General features: G+C 39.3%; 1 protein-coding gene across 3 annotated transcripts in view; it reads left to right on the plus strand.

Moving 5' to 3' along the window:
- The first annotated feature begins 14477 nt into the window (after window positions 1-14477).
- STX17 (syntaxin 17) overlaps window positions 14478-23581 on the plus strand; it is a 38486-nt gene continuing 29382 nt past the window's right edge. Inside the window, exons 1-3 of one of the 3 annotated variants that reach the window (XM_037491827.2) lie at window positions 14478-14510; window positions 18597-18782; window positions 22577-22642. In XM_037491827.2, coding sequence (XP_037347724.1) covers window positions 18660-18782; window positions 22577-22642 — 189 coding nt within the window. In that variant the 5' untranslated portion in view covers window positions 14478-14510; window positions 18597-18659. Of the gene's footprint in view, window positions 14511-14546; window positions 14642-18596; window positions 18783-22576; window positions 22643-23581 lie in introns of those variants that run through there. The other 2 variants (XM_037491828.2, XM_037491829.2) reach the window with 2 other exon arrangements.

The following is a 23581-nucleotide window of genomic DNA, read 5'->3' on the forward strand; positions in this document are numbered from 1 at the left end:
TTGCTAACCCGACATTATTTCCCCATAGTAAATCGAACCGGTTGAAAGCTGTTTTAAGTACTTTTATTTTTCCCAAAGAAATAGGGGATTTTTTTTTTAAGATTTATTTTTTGTTTATACAATAACTGGAGTACAGGTCAGAGGTGCAGGAGGGTGAGAGGATTCACCAGAGATAGAGTGGGGAGCAGAACAGGCAGACGGACCGAAAGCACTGCTGAGGGGAAGCACTTTTCTAGAAGTACCTGAAATGCAACCCAGGCCCCTATCACTCCTCTGTGCCACAATGTGCAGGGGCTCTCCATTGCCTATAGATTAACTCTAGACTTCTTGATCTGATATTTCGTCATCCTCAAAAGCAAATCAAGGTGAGCTCCCTGAAGGGCAGACTACATTTCTTATTCAATATTGTGTTACCAGCATTGTCACAGGTCTATGTGACAGAATAGATATCAACCGATGCTCAAAGAGAAAATCTGTTACAGATGTTACAGATGTTACAGAGCTTCTCAGTCAGCCCAGAATGTTGGTGGAAACCAACCCAGCCCTCATTTCTCTTCCCATGCAACCTTTCCCTGCCAGATCTACCTGTTAAATTCTGATCAATATTTTCAAATTCAAAAATAACATCGCCATCACCAGGAATACCTATGATAACACCACCTTGTATTTGTTTACTATTCTATAGCTAACAAAGTGCAGACAAAATTTTCAACTGTTCTCACAACCAGTTTGCCTCTGCTATGCAGTGCAGAAACCAACTCTCTGTAGAAGAACATCCTTACTAAGCAGCAGATGCTATTTCCTCCTGAATTCCACAATGGGATAAGTTCTCTCCAAACCCTCATGGCATTTGCCTTGTACATCTCTTATGACAATAATAGTGCCATATATTTATAGTGCCTTGTAGTTTATACAACATTCTCTCATGCTCAACTACTATTTCCTTTTCATTTCACAACAATTTCATCGAGAGAAAAAAAAATAATCCTCTCCTAACCTCGAGGACCCTGCTGCTCTCTCCACACTCTCTAAAAATGTAAAAAGAGAAAACTACTCAGATTATACCACCCATCACCGATACCACACATTTTACCACCCTCCGAGAACAATAGAAACTAACATTTTTTTAGGTTCCTACTCTCTGCCAGGTGCTGGGATAAATTTTTATGGATAGCACTACTGCAATTAACCTCTCCTTTGCTCTTATATTGTTAAATTTGATTCCACCACCCCCCAAAAAACAGCCAAATTCTAGACACAAAATATGTACTTTCCTTCTCTGTAGATACTTTGGCTAGTGAGAAAAAATAAAAAGGGTAGTGATACTGAGGAGGAACTAACACCTTTTCTGAAACTGCTACAGTGACTAATTTAAGGACCAATTCTAGCTGGAGTTCAGCAGGATGGTGTAACATAGTGAGTGTAGCAAGCATGTGACAAGGGCTGCCAGTTAGGGGAATTTCTGATAAGACATCATCAGGTAGGCAAAGACTCCAGTGGAGGTATTTTGATGAGAAGGTTCTTCATTTCTCACCAGAAGTGACAGTGCAAGCCAGGAAAGACTGGGAAACAGAACCAAGATGGAGACCACTATGGAAATCTCCTTTATTTTTAACAGAATGAGTGTTCATGGAGTTTAATAGAATTAGCACACATACAGAGAGATGAGAAGCAAGGATATGCCTAATAAAACTCCAAAAATTACCCTCCTCCTCATGAGCAAATGCCCAGCCAAACAAGCTCATCCTGAAGTGGGGTCACTGAGGACTGAAAGTCTACCACAAGTCTAAGATACCCTCTGGCAAAAAAAAAGAAAAGAGAGAAAGAGAGAAAGAAAAGAAAGAAAAGAAAGAAAGGAAAGAAAAGAAAGAAAAGAAAAAAAGAAAGAAAGAAAGAAAGAAAGAAAGAAAGAAAGAAAGAAAGAAAGAAAGAAAGAAAGAAAGAAAGAAAGAAAGAAAGAAAGAAAGAAAGAAAGAAAGAAAGAAAGAAAGAAAGAAAGAAAGAAAGAAAGAAAGGGATTAAGCAGGCCCCAGAGAGCTGGGACAAAAGGAGTCAAGATTCAAAACCAAAGTACAAATCAAAATAACAGCTGCCATTATCTCTGCCAAGGACGGCCTCCCCATGTGTCTCTCACCCATATGTTTCTTCCAAGTACCCATTCCCAGGGTCTCCCTCAAGTCCCTAGGGGCAAGTCAAAACCAAAAAAGCAAGAGAGTGTGCCTGCCTGCATAGGGCCACATGAATGCTCAGTAGCTCCCCTCCTCCAGAAGTCCAGTTCACGGCACACTGGAACTTGTAATATAAGGCAGCTACATGGAAGTGGGGGTGGGGAAAATGGCATCCAATTCACTGTGCTGTAATGCTCCTCCTTTTATGGAGATGCACTTACAACATCATAATATTGGCTTTATGTGAGTCAGGCAGCAGTCCCTTGGCTCAGTATCAAGTTCATATTAAAGATGACTGGGTAGGAATGACAAGATTCTCTAGGCATGCTGTGTAGGAACATGAAGGCCAGAATCATGCCCAAAATGTGAATCCTCTTACAGTATAACTCAGACTTCTTGTAGCAAAAATCTCTCTAGAAAGTTGTTAGTTTGACTTATTGTGTGGCCTCCAATATTTCAGCTATCTTTTCCTGAGGAAAGTATCACCTTTTGAGAAAAGTGAATTAGAAATCACTGTAGCTCATATATTTTTCACTTCCTCTTTAAGTCAGTGGTTCTCAAAACTGACTGACTGAACTTTAGAATTACCTAAGCAACTTCAAAAAAATACATCCATGCCTACCTTCCATTCCACACCAATTACATTAGGTTCTCTGAATGTGGGACCCAGGCAACTATATTTTTTATGTTTTCCAAGTGGCTTTGTTGTGTCCTCGGGGTTGAGAATATATACCTCAGGGGGTTTTCTTATTTTTATCTCTAATCTCATCTCATTGGCAAACTGAGTTTCAGAAAGTTTCTCCAGCTAGAGCAACTCAGTTGTGAAACTAGAGGTGACTGATGAGATCACAAAGGTGATGAGACAAATGTGTCATTTAAGACAAATATTTATCAAGCCCACATTCCAGGCCATGTAGTAGGTGTTGGGAACACACAATAAATAACACATGGTGCTGCCTTCAGTAAGTGTCTGCTTTGGATGGAAAGACAGATGTGTGAACAACTACACTGCAGAAGAAAATTAAATCATGGTACTGTGGGAGCACTGGCTGAAAGAATAGGGATACTTCTTGAGGGAAAAGGGGTTTTGAGGCGGGTCTTCAGGGAGAAGTAAAATATTGATCAATGGAAAGGTGGTAGAAGTCATTCTAAAGAGAAGAATAGCTAGAAAAAAGGCACAGAAGCAAGAAAGTGGATGGGATAATAGGAAATTATAGGAACCTGATGGTTCTTCCAATGGTTCTTCAGAAAACGGTGGGCTATGAGTCTGGAAATTAAAATTAATACTTGATGGAGGGCCTCTGAGCCCTCACAAGGAGTCTGTATGATGTTTCTCATAGATGGAGGGGTCTCACAAGGAAGGTTTAAAATTAAACAATGCCACAACCAGATCTGAAATAGGAACAGATCAATATGAGATTTGACAAATATTACTATTAAAAGAAACAGGCCCAAAATGAGTCATTTATGCCAATTCCCATCAAGCCTTAATAGCTAACATAAATTTAATTTCAGCCTCTCCCAAATGTGGAATTTAAAACCAACCAATCAGAAATTTCCTGGTCAACATAGTATGGTTATCTGAGGTAAGAGAAACTCCCTTTTCCCCCCAGCATCTGAAATAATCTTTCTTCTCTGCTTTCATCCTCTTTCTGACTATGAAAACCTTATATTTTGTACAACTCCTTGAGCACCTTCCTACATGCTAGATGGAATGCAGTGGACTCATGAATTATTCCATAAAGCTGATTAGATCTTGAAATGTATTCAGATGAATCTTGTTTTTATCATTACTTGTCCTCCATCTCCAAAAACAAACAAAAATACATTAGTCTTCCTGCTTTCTGGCAACCTTCTTTCTACTTATTTGCCTCCTCTACTCTGGGGACCTGAACATAACACTGTCACATTCTTTGTGCCTTTTATATATGTTCTCTCTCTTCAATTTCTTTTCCTCCCATCTTTGATAATCCTACATTAACTAAATTCTTAAGCTACCTTTTCTGTGCTCCTTTCTATAGAACTTTTGTAAGTGTAGCTAATATAGCACTTGTTTATAGTACCTATTGACTTGTCTGTCTTTCTGTCTAGTCCTGTCCCTGGAGGACAGGAATGGGATCTTTTTAAACTTTCAATCACCAGGTCTGGCACAGTTGCTGGAATGGTGGTGGTGTAGACTGACCGCAGGGGAAAGCACTCACCATATGTTGGAAGAAGGATTCAGACTTAGCAATTATGTCCTTTAATGTTGAAGTATGGGGATTCAAGACTTTTTTCCCCCCTTATTTAAAACCATTTGTAAAGTTTTGAAGCATTTCTCTTCTGAAGTGTTCACTTATAAAAGCAAAGTAATAGTTGCTGAACCTATCAATTTATTTCCATGGAGCAAGCAATATTTCTTTCTTTGGTAGTAATCTGCCAAAGAAACATAAAGTTAATGTGTCTTTGGTTATAAGAAATATAAATATCACTCAAAAAACCCCCTGCAATTCATTGAGGCCCACAGACAGGGGAAAAAGTCCCCTAAGGGGTATGACAATGGGATTTGGGGGCTTGCTGGGTTCAGAAGAGGGAAGGTGGGGCTCTTTGTGAATTTTGTTGATTTTCAATTCCGTAAATGTATTTCACTAGTTGAGGGATTAGAGGGCTCACTGGTGAGAGTGTCACTTGTCAAAGGATTGAGGATAGATTCTATAATCCTGTAAAAGAGAGCTCCTGGCATCTTCTCCAACAGGAATCTGGAAGTACTTAGTATCTTGTAAATCATTTGGCCCTATTGTTATACTTCCTTAGTTCTTCTGTGACAGTCTTGCTGCCTGAAGAAATGTAACTTTCATGAACTTAATTTTGGCCCTGTTGTTCTCATATTCTATTTGTAAGGCACTCTGCCCACTTCTTACAGTTCTATCGGTTTCCGTCATATTTTATGTAGTCAGGTGCACACAATCTGCTTTTTCTGGAATTAATACAGCTATTTGTTAAAAAAACAAAATTCACAAATTTAAAGATCTCATTGGCTGTATTAAATGATTCTAGTTGCTGCAAGGGCTTACAAATATGCATGGCTTTTATAGACAGAAAGAGGTGGGTTATTAGCAAAATAAAAGATTCTTTCCTGTAAAATCACCTTCCCTCTCTGGAAAGGCCCCTCAGTTACCCCACTGGGGCTGATCTGGGAACTCCAGATTGATTGAATTAAGATTATACTTTTAGGAAACAAACCTTAGAAATCTGACTGTACAACTGAGGCTCCCAGAGGCACAGGGTTGTGGGGGGGGGTGCATAGGAAATGGGGGAGAGGGCCCAAGGAACTACGGCAGATTATTGGGATTTTGGTAGTTAGTGTGGTATATGGTAATACATATTTGAAGAGTTGGGAACCTGTACACCTTAAACATATACAGTGTGGTAAACCAGTGTTACCTCAATGAACATAATTAAAGAATACACTTTTGGAAGAGGTTAGGTTAAATATTAACTACAGTTAGATTAAATATTAATCTAGGTGGGGGTGTCTGGCATAAATGACTGCATTTTAGGACATTTTTTCTATTTTTAGAGCAGCTATTACTACTTTCTTTTGAATAATATTAGCGTGGTATATCTTTCTCCATCTCTTTACTTTTAACTTTACTGTCGTTATTTTAAGGTGGGTTTGTTGTATAAAACATAAAGTTGGGTCTTGTTTTTTGTTCATTCTGAAATCATGATGATAAAAAATTAGTATATTCAGAGCATTCTTGTTTAAAGATGTAGTTGGCTAATATTTACTGTGTTTGTAAGTGCTTTCTATTTGTTTCATTTGTTTCTTATTATTCTGCCTTCTCCGGTATATCAATTATATTTCTTTTAAAGCTTTTTTAAGTGATTACTCTGAGTTTATAATATATATTTACAACTAATCTTAAATATCACTCTACCACCTTTCAGGTAGCACAAATATCTTACAACAGAATATATCCAATACCTCCCTCCTGTCCCTTAAAATACTGCTACCATTTATTTTACCCAATACTTAGCACTATTAGTATTTTGAACACTTATCTGTTAACTCAATGAACAAGAATGAAACTAGGCAAAACTGAGGCATGCCCCAAGGCTTCCAAGCTGTTAAGGAAAAATAAAATCATTTTACCCTTTCAAAGGGTCTATCTGTGTGCATCAAGGTAAAGATCTTTAATTGGTGTGAAATTCAAAGGGCAAAAAGAGAGAGAAGAAAAGATTTCAAATAACAGCCTCCTGATCAAACTCCAAAAATCACCTGTCTCTGATGGGCAAATGCCTAGGCAAACAGGCTGGTCACAGGGAGACATGGCTGAGACCCAAAGCCTTGCCAGAAGTCTAAGGTACCACCCATTGGGGGGAACTACAAAAATGGGGTTAGGTGGTTCCCAGAGAGCTGGGACAGGAGGAGAGACCAAATTTCACAATGGATCATAACATATATGCACCATGGATCATAAAATCCACCATGAGGTCAAGATGATGGCTGTCACCATCCTGCCCACCTGACAAATCACTAAAGTCTCAGGATCAGCCTCTCCAATGTGTCTCCTCCTTCCTCCTCATGCCACACCAATTGCATAACCACCTTGCTCCTTCCTCCTTCCCAACAGCCCCATTCAGGATGCCCAGTTCATGACATGCTGGGAATTGTAATCCAAGGCGGTTGGGATCTTGTTGGCATGGAGATGGGGGTGGAGTCTGTTCAGCACACTATTCACTGGCCCAGAGTTTGGTCCTCACTGTTCCTCTGACAATTTGAAAAGTAAAAGATTTTATCTCAACTTTATTTATCCCCTCTGTAGGATCTTCCTTTCTTTACATAGATTCAAATTTCTGACCTGTATCACTTTCTGTCTCTCTGAAGAGCTTGTTTTAACATTTCTTGCAGAAAATATGGCTGGAAGTAAATTCCCTGACCTTTTTTGTCTGGAAAAGCATTCTTTCTTCACTTGTAATGGATCATTTTTTTGGCTATCAAGTTCTAGACTTGTGTTTTGTTGGATTTCTCCTTCCCCAACATTTTAAATATTCCACTCCACTCTCTGCTGCTTGTATGGTTTCTAATAAGAATTCTGATGTCATTTTTATCCTCATCCCTCTATAAGTAGGCATTTTTCTCCTTCTTGTTTCTTTCAGGATTTTCTCATTGCCTTTGGTTTTTTTGAGTCCAGGAAAAGTAACATAGTAAGCTTGAAATGATGACTTTCAAGTTTTTTACATGTCAGCGTTGAAAATGGAGAATCTCAGAACCCCGCAGAAGCAAACTAAATAGCATTGACATTTATTCACTTTACAATCACATATTGTAGATGTAAGTCATTGAATTAGACTCTGTAAGTGCATACACAAATAAGAAAACATGGATCCAGCCCTCTGGGAGTCTATATTCTAACAAGGGGTTATACCATTGCTTGAATCCCCATTGCTTGAATCTCTTACAGCTATGTGGAGGCATTGACTTCCCCAGTAACCTGTGCAACTGAGCCACAGACAGAGGCTGAGAAGATTTCTTTCAGGTTTGCCTTGCACCTATCATTTTCTATTTATGCCATGACAGGAAAAAAGCTGAAAAGCACTGGAGGTGGCAATTTGGACACAAATCAAGTTACTGTAATAAAATATAGAGAATGAAATGTCAAAAAAAAAGGATCAGATTACAAAGCAGGTGTTTGGAGGAAAAAGGCATTAAATCTAAAAATCCTAGAAATATTAGGAGTGGTGACATTTGGAGTGAACACGGAAAGATGAGTAGGATTTGGATGTATAAACAGAGCGGCAACTGGTGAATATTCCAGTGGGAAGAAAAGGGTAAGACTGGGAAAAGGGCTGGTATGAAAAATACTGAGGCTGAGTTTGATTATATAAGAAAGAGGTTGTGTGAGGCTGAGTAGTGGGAGATAAAATTAGAGAGACTAGGCCCATGTAGAATCTTTATCAGTTTGCATGTCTGTACTTCTATGAAGTGATATTGACATTCATGATAATAATACCACAAAATTCAAGGTGCCTTATAAATTGCCTAAGTTAACACAACTTATGTGTTTTAATTGCAAGTATAGTAGTTTTGAAGGCAAACTGGATGGCAAGGAATGTGGGTATGAGGAAACAAAGAGTGATTATATTATAAACTAACATTGTCATTAAAAATAAAAAAATAGGGCCTCCTCTGGTGGCGCAGGCGGTTGAGCACCACGCTGTGAAGCTGTCCGCAGCCTCTGCAGCACCGGTTTGATCCCAGCCAGCCGGTGAGGGTCCTACATGGTGCAGCAGTCCTCTCCTGTCACGCTTGCTGCTTCCCTCAGCAGCGTATTTTGTCAGTCTGCCTGTTCTGTTCCCTGCTCTGTCTCTGGTGAATCCTCTCACCCTCCCAAGCATCTGGCCTATACCCTGGTTCTTGTATAAACAAACAAACAAACAAATAAATAAATCTTTAAAAAAAAAAAAGTCACAGAATAAAGCAAAATTTAGTCAAATTTACTCTTCAAAATTGCTTAAAATGCCCATATAGTGCTACCATAATTGGTCACAGTAAGTTTTGAGAATTAAGGTAGTTAAAAGAATAAAAATTTAAAAGGAGGGTGAGGAGTATATAGGCAGATGGCTGGGCATTCATTCCTAAGTGGTGAATGACTAATGAGTGGAGTATTCTAGTGTTACTGTTGGCCTTCTAGTGTTACTGTTACAATTTTGATGGAGGTGCCAAAACATAGGAAGGAGCAATCTTGAATTGAATCTTCTGCCCCTTCCTGGAGGGTGGTTGGGGGGGTGGGTGAGGCTGAAAGCTCCAGACTTTTAATCGTGACTTGGTCTTTCTGGCGCTATCTAGGTGCTATCCAGGAGTTAAACAAGAGTAGCTTCATTAAAAGTAAAAGGCAATTCTATTACCCAGGAAATTCCAAAGGATTTAGCTCTGTGTCAGGAACCAGAGACCAATATATATTTTCTGTTATTTCACAGCAGATGACTTCCCTCAGACCTCAAGTCCATGTACAGGCATGGCTCACATGCTGGGCTCTCAAAAAAATCCCTTTTGGTTTGTTAAAAGGTCTATATTATTTTATTTTTTTTAAAGATTTATTTATTTGTTTGTTTGTTTGTTTATTTATTAATGCAAGCACTGGGTACAGTCAGAAGCACGGGAGGGTGAGAGAATTCACCAGAGCCAGAGCTGGGAGCAGAGCAGGCAGAAGGACCGAAGTACACTGCTGAGGGGAGCAGCGGGCGGCAGGAGAGGTCTGCGCGCCATGTGGGACCCTCCTCCGGTGGCCAGGGAGCAGCCGGGGATCGAACCGGCACTTCAAAGGCTGCGGGCAGCTTTGCAACCTAGCGTTCAACCACTGCGCCACTGGGGAGGCCCAGTCTGTATTATTTTAATAGATGAGAACAGACTGTGTGGTGATGGGATATGTGTGTGTGTGTGTGTGTTTGTGTGTGTGTGTGTGTGTGTGTGTGTGTGCGTGATGGAGGACAGACAGTAAAGCAGAAAGTGGAGAGGTGTAAGTACCAAACTCAGTGATATAAATTTAAAATTATATCATAAGATAGTAGAAATAAATGGGATTTTGTATCCACAATAGTTAAAGCTCTTTTTTAAAGAAAATTTATTTATGCATAGAAAAACTGGGGTGTAGGCTAGAGGTGTGGGGGGTGGGGGTAAGAGGATTCACCAGAGACAGAGTGGGGAACAGAACAGGCAGATCTACTGAAATACACTGCTTAGTGGAGCAGTGGCCAGGGATGGAACCCACGCTGTAGTGGCTGTGGATAGCATCATAGTACTGAGACTTAACCCTTGTGCCACCAGAGAGGACCAGTTAAAGCTCTTTTTTTTTAAAAATTTATTTATTTATTTATACAAGATTGATTGATTGATTGATGTATACAAGCACTGGGTACAGTCAGAAGCGCGGGAGGGTGAGAGAATTCACCAGAGCCAGAGCTGGGAGCAGAGCAGGCAGAAGGACCGAAGTACACTGCTGAGGGGAGCAGCGGGCGGCAGGAGAGGTCTGCGTGCCATGTGGGACTTGCCTCCGATGGCGGGGAGCAGCCAGGGATCGAACCAGCGCTGCAGAGGCCACGGGCAGCTTCGCAACCCAGAGCTCAACCGCTGCACCAACGGGGGGGGGGGGGGGGGGGGGGGCGGGGGAGGGCCCTTAAAGCTCTTTTGATCAAAAGTCATACAACAGTTCACCTGAGCTTGTTTAATATGCAATTAAACAGAAAGCAGAGGTGGGGGCTAGGTGAGGAGTTAGAAGGCTTGGGTATGTAACCAGACCTAAGTGTTGGGGTGCAGCTAAACCTCAGGAGTCTACTAGAATGAAGAATTCAAATGTGCTCCAAATTGTGTTTCTTTCTTTTTTTGTGCATCTGATCATTCTCACCTCCCTCCACTTTCTTTCGTGGTTTTTTACTATCTTTTCAAAGGTGGCCAAAGGGTAGGGATTACTGTTACTATTTCACCACTACTTCAGAGAGGCAATAGAAATTTTATTAAGGAAGTATTCCTATAGTATTTAACTATATTAAGGAAGTTTACTAAGAGGTTTTGTTTGTTTTAAATCAAGAATTGCTGGTTCTTTATTTTCTGTTTGTATTGTGGTATGTAACATAAGCACACACATCTTAAGTGTACAGCTTGATGTATTTTCACATATGTAATCAGAACAGATCAATATATAGAACATTTTCAACAACCCAGAAAGCTATTGATTCCCTGTCCCAGTTAATCCCATCCCCAAAGTAACCGCAATTGTCACTTTATTTTTAACTTTGTTTCAGTTCACAAAATGGTTGGAATGATAGAATGCACAAGGAAACAAAATGCATTTAGAACTGCAGTAGATATTTCCATAATCTATGACTAGAGCAAGAACCCTGTGAAGGTAGTAGATTTTCAATGAGGTTTCGAACATAAACTATGGTAAAAAGCCATCCCCCGGCTTTTTTACACACAATGACTGAGGAATACATATGGCATCTCTCTATACATATAAATGGGATCTATATGCACCATGGCTTCCTCTCATTCATCAAAATATGGTGTGAAAAGTATAGATACCAGGAGCTCTGCCACAAATATTCTTTCAAGGAACCAACCAGACTAAAGTTAGAATCTTAGTCCTGATCCCAAATTTCTAGAATAATACCTTATTTTGTTCCATCTTGAGTCAACTGTCTGCTCTTGGAGCAATTCATTATTCCAGCATAACTGACGTTCACCAAACAAACACATATACACATATTTTAAATGTACAATTTTGTAATCTTTGATATACATGCAGCCAGCGCCACAATAAACTTTGTTAGTCCCACCATCCTCCCCTTCCCCATCTATAATTCTTATTTCTTTAATAGGGATTGTGATTCCTTATAAACACAAACTTGATTCTACTGGTTTTGAATGTGCTCTTTTCCCTACTATATTTTTAAAGTGGCGATTGTTGCTTAGAAAAGCTATTTCTCTATGAATTTGTTTCAATTCATCCCCGTAGGTCTGTATATACGTGAAAGTGGTTTTTAAACACTGACTCAGGAAGGTCAAACGAAATAGTAACTATATACGCGAATTTATATTTATAATTTACAATATTTTTATTATTATATATTTTAATTTTTACTGTTTTGTTTGACCTTCGACCTCAAGAAAATGTTGGCTAGTTATAGCATGTCTGCCTCTAACAACTTCAGGGCCCAGGGCAAGAGTTCAAAAGGAGGGCCACACACCATATGTCTAAATATTTAAAGATTATAAATCAAGCTCACCAACTGTTAGGTTAAAAAGTTCTATCCAGCTATCTTGACACACCTTACTTATAACAAACACACACATAATAACCTATAAGACTTGACCCAAATTTGGAATTCTTATATACCACACCCCCAACCCTCCATTTCACTTGTGGTAGCTTTTTCAGAAATTAACATCAATGGCCTGTACTTTAGACCTTGTTTAACTGGCCCTTGCATTAAAAAAATATTCCCCAGGGTATCCCCTATTTTTTCTCCTTTACATTAGAAATTTATTAGCACCCCATTTCTAGAGCTAATTCCTGGAGTTTGTACAACAAACATCAGCATTCATTATTACTCCCTCCTCCCAGTTGTTTAGACTTTGCATTTTATATTAGAAATTACCTTCATATGGAACAGCCAACAGGCATATGAAAAAAATGTTCAACAATATTAGTTATCAGGGAAATGCGAATCAAAACCACAATGAGATACCACCACACACCAGTGAGAATGGCCCACGTTAAAAAAAAAACTGGAAACAACAAATGCTGGAGAGGATTGGAGATAAAGGAACCACCTTATACTGCTGGCACTGCTAGTGGGAATGTAAGCTGGTCCAATCACTAGGGAAAGCTGTGTGGAGGACTCTCAGAACACTTAAAAATAGATCTATTATGTGATCCAGTGATTCCACTCCTAGGAATCTACCCAAAGGACACAAAAACACTAATTTGAAAGGAAACCTGCACTCCTATGTTTACTGCAGCACTATCTACAACAGCTGAGACATGGACACAACCCAAATGCCCCAAAATAGACAAATGGATCAAAAGCTGTGGTATTTATACATGATGGAATATTACTCAGTGACCAACAAAGACAAACCCATGCCATTTGTGGCAACCTGGATGGAGCTGGAGGGGATTATGCTGGCCTAAATAAGTCAGAAGGAAATAGATAAATATTGAATGGTCTCACTTATATGCACAATATAGAGAAACCAAACAAAAGGTCAAGAAAAGACAAAACCAGTAAGCTGACCATGGATCTGAGGAATACGGCAAGGAGAGGGGGTCAAAACCAGAGGGAAGACTACAGGGAATATGGGTGGTAAGATAGTATGAGAAATGTGGAGACTACATTTTGAAGGGAGAAATCAAATACTTTATAAAAATGAACAACAATGTAAGAAAATGTTAAAAATTAAATTAAAAAATAATTTTTTTAAAATTACCTTCCAAAGCATTCTTACAGGCCCTTAATCTTCCTTGGCACACAATTTCTACCTCTATTCCCACTCTACTGGAAGATCTTCCTTGTGACTTCTGACGACAATAATATGAGTCACGCACATAAAACAGACTGCGTCTGGGAGTTAGGCTACTCAGAAAGGAGGATCTGTCACCTGAACAGGGTTTCAAAGCTAGCCATCTGCTTGTTCATTGGCAGCAGGTGGTTTAACTGGAAGAACTTGGGACAGAAATTAAACCCAGTTGGAGTTCCAACTCTGTTGCTAACCGGTTGGACTGGAGTGAGTCATTTAAAAGCTTTGCCACTCCATGTCATTATCAATAAAATCGGTATAAGTCATTCGTATAAGGGCTCCACAAGATATTGGAGGGGATATCACAACTTGTTTGAGCTTCACTTTTTTTTTTTTTTGTTTTGTTTTTTTATTTATTTGTTTGTTTGTCTATTTGTCTGTTTGTTTATACATGCACTGGGTACAGTCAGAAGCGCGGGAGGGTGAGAGAATTCACCAGGGCCAGAGCGAGGAGCAGAGCAGGCAGAAGCGAAGTACACTGCTGAGGGGAGCAGCGGGCGGCAGGAGAGGTCTGCGCGCCATGTGGGACCCTCCTCCGGTGGCCGGGGAGCAGCCGGGGATCGAACCGGCGCTGCAGAGGCCGCGGGCAGCTTCGCAACCCAGCGCTCAACTGCTGCGCCACCGGGGAGGCCCTTGAGCTTCACTTTTTGAGCATTGTTCACCTCACAAGATTTTGGGGAGTGTGAGAGAGAAGCCACAACCTTTCTGTTTCTACTGGTTTAAAATGCTAAGAATATAGGCCAGCCTGCCATAAAATCCCTGACCGAATAAAGGAAAATGTACTGCAAAGTTTTGCAAAATGAAATGTGAACTGTCTCACACCTTAAACAAAACAACCAGACCCAACAAGGGTTTGTGCGTCTCTTGCCTCCAGGTTTCGGGGTTACACCACCATTAAGTAAATTAAGAACACTTCTATAATTATTATTTTCTATTAATATATTGCATTTTATATAATTCTTGCATCATTTTTCATTTTTGCACAATGTATGCATTTTCATTATGGTTATATTCCCCATGCGGTTCCGCCCCCTTATTTTGACCCTAATCCCTCCTCTCCCCGCCCCCGTAGTGTGTCTCTGTTTTATAGCTGCTAAAAAAAGATTCCCCAGGTCCGGAGGCAAAACAGTGTTCCCACTCACTGTAACCTGGACCAGACCAGGCGAAGCCAGGACGGGACGGAAGGGGGCGTGACCCTCGAAGCCCCGCCCATCGCCCCGCCCCGCCGCGCGTGCGCCTGCGCCCTGCGCACCGACCGGCCTCGGGCGGCCCGGCGGGAGGTAAGGGGCCTCGGGGGCGGCCGCCTCGGGGGCGTCAGGCCGTGGCTGGCCCGTGGGCGTCGCGCCCAGTGGGCGCTTTGGCTCGGCGCCTGCGAAAAGCGGGGTATCAGGTCGGAAGAGCGAGCGCCGAGGTGGCTCCTCCCAGTTCCAAGAAGTGGCGGTTTCGTTTTTGGAAGCGCCTGTGGGAGAGAATATTGGGGGGCTGCCGGTGGGGCGAGCACCAGGGTCCCTCCGGGATCGCGGGGCGGGAGAGTTGGCGGCGCCGGCTCTGCGGGGGACCCACTGTGGGCCCTGGCTCGGCGGGATGCCCGCGTCCCGGGACGGGGCCGCGCGTCTTGGGGTGCTGGGGCGGGCTGGCTGGTGTGGCCCAGGTGCTCCCGGGACTCGAAGGAGGGTGACCGCCAGGCTGGGGACCCTGGGGGGGCGACCCCCGCCGGCCAGACCCGGCGACAGGTCCCAGATCTAACTCCCTCCTTGTGTGAATTCGGGATGGGAGACCCGGAGAAGTGACCATACGGTAGGACCCAAGGCTCTGACCCTTCTCTCCCGGGTCAGCACTGGACCCCGTCCCGCAGTCAGAACACCGGGCCCCCCGGCCTGAGGCATTCGGGCACCTCCATAGTGTCGGAATGTGGGCTCTCCAGGCTGCTGGAAGTTCTGCGAGGTGGGGTTGCCAGCGATTTTGGACGCTTTATTTTGAGAAATACGGCTTTTCACTTATAAACACCCTCTTCAGTAGTTTAGTTGACCTCTCAGTATTTTTATTGGTCTCGTTGGAAACGTGAGTGTGATGATGCTCAGCTGATACTCGTAAGCACCCCAGGATAAAGTTTGTAAAGCACCTGGCACACGCGCTTTCCCCTCAGTGCAAGCAAATATGAATGCAGTTCTCTGACTTCAAAAGGTTTCTTTCACCTGTCATATGTGATACATCAATTCATACATTAAAAAAAATCTTATAATTACAGAAAAGTTACAAAAGTGGAGTTTGCCTTTAATGGTAACACCTTATGTAACTATAGTTATATACTAACTATTAAAATCAAAAGCAAGAAATTAACATCATTCCCTGTGATAGACTATCTTTTTGTAAATATCACTGAAAATTAGGTGGGTGAGATGACATCAATTTCTGTGATATGGATCTGCCCGGAAAACTATCCTTGCCTTTATTTCTTTCCCTTCAAATTGTATTGATTTTCCAATTGTATATATATATACACACATGTATTTGAGGCGCATGTAAGATCGTGTAAATAAAACTATTGCTGCTCTGAAGAATGCTAAGAAGAAAGAAATTAACATCAGCACAATATTAACTATAGAACCAACTCTTCAGATTTCGTCTTTTTTTTTTCCTACTAATGTCCTTCTTCTGTTGCAGGATCCAGTCTAAGATCTTTCATCCTGCCTTTAGTTGTTATGGCTTCATAATCTTCTCTGTTCCAGAGCAGCTTCTAAGTCTTTTTCTGTCTTTCATGACCTTTATACTTTTGAAAAGTCTTGGTCAGTTATTTTGTAGTGTCCCTCAGGTGGGGTTTGTCTGATGATTTCTCATGATAGATTAAGGTCATGCATTTTCACCCATATTGTGGATATTTAGGTGCCTTTTGAATTCATATCTAAAAAGATATATGACTTACTGCTTTTGATATTATTCTCCATCACTTGGTTAGGATGATAGCTACTGGGATTCTCTAAAGTTATAGTTTTTCCCTTTGTAATTTGTATCTTTGGGGAAAGCTTTTAAACTTTGTGAATGTCCTGTTCTCAAATTTTTATTTGCTACTTTTAGCATCCACTGATGGATCTTGCCCTCAGTAGTTATCACTGAGAGATTCTAATGGTGATTCCCTTTATTTATTGGAGCTCTGTAAAGAAAGCCCCTTTCCATTTATTTGTTTATTCAGTTATTTATTTGCATCAGTATGGACTTGTTTTTATTTTTATTGGTGGTGGTTCTACACTTTCATTATTTTCTGTCTCAGACTGTCCCAGGTTTGATCATTGAGAGTATAAATAAATATATATATATATATATATATATGAAAAGACAGCCTCTCTTAAGCATTGGTTATGTTCAAAAGCATTTTGGTAGGAATGGTGGCAATATGAAGATATCTTCCTGTTGTTTGTCATCTGCATAGTAGTGAAAAAATGCAAGAGACCGTGATAAACCTGGACACATTAATGTGAGAGGAATAATTGAATGTAGCATATAATAAACTCTTATAAATTAATAAGAAAAAGACACACCCTATAGTAAACAGAATCATGGCATGAGCAACTAATTCATGGAGAAAGAAATACAAATGACTAGTAAGTCAATCCCATCAGTAATTTAAATAATGTAAAATAACATGCATATTTGTCACCAGTCAAATGTCTAAGAATGATAAAGTATTTTTTGGAATATAGATAAAAGAACATTTTGATATGTTGCTCATGGAGATATAAATAGGCACAATCATTTTGGGGGACATTTCCTATCAAAATCATTAAAAAAGGTGTATCAGTTCTGTTTCCAGGTATTTATTTATTTTTTAATTAATATTTTATTTTATATAATTCTTACATCATTTTTCATTTTTGCACAATGTATGCATTATCATTTTGGTTATATTCCCCATACAATTGCACCCCCCCACCTAATTTTGACCCTAGTCCTTCCTCTCCCCTTCCTTCCCAGTGTGTCTCTGGTTTATAGTTCCTTATTGATTTTGATTTTTACTTTGTATTAATTAGTCTTTTTCCTGGTCCCTTATTTAGGTTTTCTAAATTCCTGCTATGAGTGAGACCATCCGGTGTTTTTCTTTTTCTTTCTGACTTAATTCTCTGAGCATGATCCCTTCTAGCTCCATTCATGTTGCTGCAAACTGCATGTGTTTATCTTTTTTGATTGCTGAGTAATATTCCATTGTGTATATGCACCACATCTTCTTGATCCAGTCATCTATTTTTGGGCATTTGGGTTGCTTCCATAGCTTAGCTATTGTAAATAGTGCTGCTATAAACATAGGGATGCAGGTGCCCTTTGGAATTAATGTTTCTGTGTCATCCAGGTATTTATTTTAAAGAACTAAGCATAGTGTGGATTTATGTATGAGGGCATTTATACTGTGGTGCAGTTTATAATAGTGGGAAATTGGAAATAACTTGCAACTCACAGTTTTTCCATCAGTTGTAGAGTGCTAATCACTTTGTAAGAAGGTGAAGAGGCAACTTAACATAAATGAGAAGAGTCCTATGTTATAATATATGTGAAGTATATCATTATATAGTTACATTATGATGTCATTAGAAGTGGAGTATGATACAAGCCAAAACATTAAGAATGAAATTTTTCTGCCAGTTTTGCCATTTGATACTTTTTTAAAAGAATGTTTCAATGTCTGAGATACATTGGGAAATGAAAGCTTGGACAGTAGACTCTTAGTTTTTTATAAAAAAGGTATTTAGTACTGGATGGTTTCACTCATGTAGAATATAGAGAAAACAACAACAAAAACACACAAAGGAGCTGACAAAACTAAACCAAAATAAACCCTAGAAATATGACTGTAGAATTGAGGCTGCTAGAAGGGGAGGGAGCGTGGGAGAGTGGGGGTAGGAATAAAGGTGCAAGGGGCTTTCAGTGTTCTATGGTATAGGAATGTGGCTGCTTGCATGGAGGGGGTGGGAAGAAGTGTGAACCTGATCCCCTAAATCATATATTATGTTGTAAACCAATGTTACTTCAACAAAGGGGAAAAAAAACTGGGGGGAGAAAAGTCCATACATATATACACCCTTCGGTAGAAAAAGACCTGAAAAGACAGACATCAAAGTGGAAAGAATAGTTAACTATAGGTGAAGAGATAATTGTTTATTTTCTTTTTTATATTTTCTAAACACTCTAAACATACCTTAGGATTGTAGAGAGAAAAAGGGTTTAGAATAAAAGACTTTATAAACAGAAAGCAAGTCATTTAAGTTCAGCATTAAGTTGAATACATATTTAGAATAAATTATAAAATTGCCTAATTGTTGGCTTTTATAAATAACGGTAAGCTGATTTTAAAATATTCTTAAATATTTCCCTTTTAGATTTTTCCGTATGAGCGGAGAAGTCAGTTGTTGCAAGTAGAAGTGACACAACATTTTTTTAGGATGTCTGAAGATGAAGAAAAAGTGAAATTACGCCGTCTTGAACCAGCTATCCAGAAATTTACTAAGATAGTAATTCCAACAGACCTGGAAAGGTTAAGAAAGCACCAGATAAATATTGAGAAGGTGAGGGTTTTTTTTTCCATTTTATAATACAACAAGCAGTTACATATCATTTGTTGCAGTTTCAGTTAAATTTAGAATAATAGATAAGAGGCTTTGCTAAAATATCTAGCTCCTACTGTGATTAGCAATGCTGTTTATTTTTTTTTCCACCTGGTTTTTACTTTCTACAAATATGTTGCTCATTGTTTTTTTTACAATGGGATAAAAGAATAGAATCATTTACCTTTTAAATTGTACATACTGACTTATTCGGCAGTTAATAGTTAAAATACTAACTGTTTGATAGTGCACAATGATACAAAGTTGGGGAACTTTGGCTAAGGATCCTACCTTAATTTTTCCACACTTTGGCAAGGTTTTTGCACTTTGAGTGTCTATTAGTCACTCATATCCTTTTCAGGTAAGCATAGATAAAGTGTGAAATCATTGTGTTATAGGCGGGAAAATCCCCAACATTATTGCTTCCATTTGAGGAAAACTCAAAATTGAGAAATATTGCCTAGAGGTCAGTATAGGAAATGGTGAGGGAAGAACTGGTTTCAAGGAATGGTGGAAGTTGCATAGAAACTGTACTGGCCGGAAGCTGGCGGAGTGTTGGTGGCATATGTGGGGCCATCAGGTGTACTGAGTACTAAGCATGTATTTGGCAGAATATGCTACCTCACTTGCTGTGGGACTGTCAGTGGTATTTGCTTCAAAAGGACCTCCCCCACCCACTCCACTGGCCCCCCAGGATAAATTTTAAGGTGTGTGGCCATCAACTGATTTCGGGAACATGGGTGTAGAAGTGGTCATGCAGCCTTTCAGTATCAACACTGTCACCTTATGCAAGTAAGAAGAGTGTCAATTTTTTCTCCTATAGCTACCATCAGTCTTTAAGTGTTTTTAGAGACATAATAGGAAATAAGTGCCAAGAATATTAGAATTCAAGATTAGTATGTTCTCTTTCCTTCATTTCTTTCTTCTTTATCCATAAGTAGTAAGTACTATGATGCTTAAGGCTGCAGGGTTGTGTGGTAAACTGGTTATTCTTGTCATGAACATAAACAAATTAAAGAGTCTTGTTCTTTGATTAATGGGAGGCCTCATTCTTTTAGCTCTATAACAGCAGTTGAGTTGTTTACTTTCAATTGATATTATCCAGGTAAGAGGCTTGATAAGATGTGTTTCAAAGTTCTGAGCTCACATTAAAATGCTCAGTTACAAAGATAACAAGAATTTGGCCAATGAATTTATTCACAGAGTTGGAAAATGTCTTGTCTTTATTGTCCTATTTTACCTTTGAGATTTGCCATATCTTAGATTTCCCTTTTGTTATATTTATTCTATACAAAAGCCATTACCCTCAGATCTTACCCATATATACCACCCAGTCACCCATGAACTGATAAGTCTGAACCCAGGGAGAGAGTGGGTGGAAATAGAGAATGGGTCCATTAATGATTTGATTTAGTTGTGCTACACATCGTAAGAAAATTATTCCAGAATTATGTTGATGTCTCTCTGCCAGAACATTTTTCCTTTAGCATTTTGTAAAATTTTTACTTATTGTGGAAGTTTCCATACTATATTAGAATACTTGTAATTTATAGAACAGGTGATGTCTGAAATTCAGCAGCTAAACTCACATTGATCTGTTTTATTCCATGTCTGTGATCATTCTACTGTCTAGGATTTCTAGTTTAATTATGAAAGTGAATTTTTAATCTATATAACATTGAATAGCATATTTTAATAGCTACTTTATGGCAATGTAAAAACATTTAAAAGCTGCCATGTTTATTCTGGACAAAAGAGCTAAGAACTAAGTTTGGACTCCAGGTGTCTGACAATGCCTCACTTTCAAAAAGGCATATTCTTCCTGGGGGAAGGGTGTAGAAAGATAAAATATTTATTATGTTAGCCATCAGTCATCCAATATGAATTTAAAAGAAAAAAGTAAGACTGAAGGGAAATTGAAGGTAAGCCTCAGTGGAGTGATTCTGCAATATCTGAAAACAATGAGAGTAGTGTGCTGTGGACACCTGGGACTATATTCCATAGGTCCTTCAGCATTACGTTTTATTACACAAGATAGACTTGATTAGAATATAATCCTGAAATTTGAAGTGTTAGCATTCAGCCTTTTTTTTTTTTTTTGGCTAATCTAAGATAGACTTCAGCATAGTTGCTAAGAATGACAAGATAGTAAGCTCGGAACACAATTTTCTATGTTTCATATTGTAGGTGTTAAGGGAAAAACTTGTTGTGTAGCACATGCTGTATTGGTTAGCATATCGTTAAGGTGCAAGTGGCATAAAACCCCAAAATAATGTATTAAATAGAAGTTTTTGGCTTTTTTTTACTGTTATTTTTACTTTCTCATAGTTCCAGGGGTCATCTAGGGTGACAGTGGCAGCTCAACAGGCATTAAAGAGCCACGCTCCTTCTCTTTTGTTCTCTGTTCCTCAACTTGTTTCTATCTTGCATGTGAAATGACTGCATCAGCTCCACCTGTCATCTCCACCTTCCTGCTACTTGCTAAGATGAAATAACCGGAATCACATTTTTTCTAACTATGTTCCTTTTCCTTAATTCTCTCTTATTTTCTTTTTCCCTTTAAAGACCACCAAAAGTAAAAACGGAACAGTGTGAGTGGCCACAGCCACAGGACCTTCCCTCTGATTTCTTCCCTTTTACTTTGATGAACTCATTCCTTCCTTCCATTTCTGCCCCACTGTAGAGTAGTAGTTGCTGTTTTAGTTCATTTTGTTTTCAATTTAATTTAATATTGATCAGAGAAATTCCTTTGTACATTGAAATGAGGGCTTGGTTTAAAAAGAAACCTCCTCTACCAGCCACTCCTAGACCAGGCAGGATTGAAAGGTGCCACCGTGGATGCTGCCTTCTCACCCCATAGCCTGTAACTTAATGTTTTGTACTTCACAGAATTGTGATGGTTAGAAACTTAGAGTGTAGTTTGTGGAAACCATCCTATTAAACATATCACTTAAAAATAAATAAACAAAATCTTCCTGTTCTTGTTTGATGGATATAGCATCTCATCATCTCTCAGTGGTGGTGGTATTATTATTTTTTAAGTTTTCTTCTGCTTTCTTATCTCTATACTTTCCTCTCCTCTCTTACTGTCTTGTTCTTCCCTCCCTTTCCTCTTTCCTTCCTTGTTTTGTGTTAAACTATAGCATGATAAACTTTCCTTGCTAGTTGATGATCTTTAAGAGTGCTAATGGGAAGGTATTTGCTCCTAAGGATTGGTGAGAAAAGACCATCTGGCTTCCACGGTTCTCTGGGGATGCTTGTGTTGAGGGAACACAGCCGTCATGTGAAATGCCATATATATGTATATATATGTGTGTGTGTGTGTATATATATACACACACTTATACAGTGGCTTGTATGTGTACACATATATGTGTATGTATATGTATTTATCTGTGTGTGTATGTATATACACACACACACACACATATAAATATATATATATATACATATATATATATATAAACTGCTGGGTCATATTGCAGAGCCATTTTTAGTCTTTTGAGGAATCTCCATGCTTCTTTCTATAGGCCATCTATAGGCTTTGGGTAGGATGGCCATTTTGTATGTGTCAGAATTTCATATGTAATGTTTTTGAAAACTTTCCACTTATGTGGTCTTTGGATTGTTACTTGCCACTACTAAGGCTATTTAAATTTTGTTAGGTGAGTGGGTATTTCTGAAATAACTAGAAATAATCACCCTAGTGATTTAAAAACCCTTCAAAAAAATCTTTTCCCGTCTTGTTTATGCAGTATCAAAGATGCAGAATCTGGGACAAGTTACACGAAGAGCATATCAATGCAGGACGTACAGTTCAGGTAAGGCTATTGTATTGTTTTTAGTAGCTCAATATGAGAAATAACAGCTTTAAGAAAATTTTGCAAAGATAAATACCCTACTAGCTATTTCCTTAAGGATACATTTTCAGCAAAAATTACTGACTCTAATGTCATGTATATTTTTAAAGTTTTGACTCCTTTTATTAAAATTTCCTCTAGAAATGATATATTGACTTATACTCTATCAGTGAACTTTTTAAGAAACCACACCAACACTAGCGCTATAAAATAATGCTGCTTTGTTACTTAATGTGGATGTTTTCACCCCTATCAAGTGGAGTCGTTTTCTTCTCCCATTAAATCTGGGCTAAGCCAGCAGTAATGCTGCTTGACTTCTAAGGATAGGTAAGAAAAGGCCATCTAGCTTGCACTGATCTCTGAGAATGCTTGTGTTGGGGGAACACAGCTGTCATGTGAAATGTCCAAGTAGCCTGAGACTCGCATGCGATAGATTGCCCCAGCCACAGCTGAGCTCTAACAACTGCCAGCATTAAGTGCCAGCCATAGGAGTGAGACATCCTGGACATCCAGTGCATCCAAGCCTTCAGATGGTTGTGGCCTCAGCTGACATCTGACTCAACCATATGGGAGACTAAGTGAAAACTACCCAACTAAGCCTTCCTAAATTTTTGATCTACAAAATCAAATAGTGGTTTTAGGCTCTTAAGTTTTAGAGGAATGTGTTATATAGCAACAGATGGCTGAAATACAACCTTCATTTATTTTGTTCATCTATTTCATTAATCTACTAAATACTGTGTGTGTGTTGGTTTGCACATGTGTGCAACCATGCGTGTGTGTTTGGGGGAGGTGTTAAATGTTATCTTTTAAATTATGTTTTCTGACTTTTGGTGGTATATATGCAAGTATAGTTTATTTTCATATGTAGGTCTTATGACCAGTTAGCTTCATATTGTT

Source organism: Talpa occidentalis, unplaced genomic scaffold (genome assembly GCF_014898055.3).
Source record: "Talpa occidentalis isolate TD23 unplaced genomic scaffold, MPIMG_talOcc4v2.1 talOcc4.7, whole genome shotgun sequence".
Classification (NCBI taxonomy): Eukaryota; Metazoa; Chordata; class Mammalia; order Eulipotyphla; family Talpidae; genus Talpa; species Talpa occidentalis.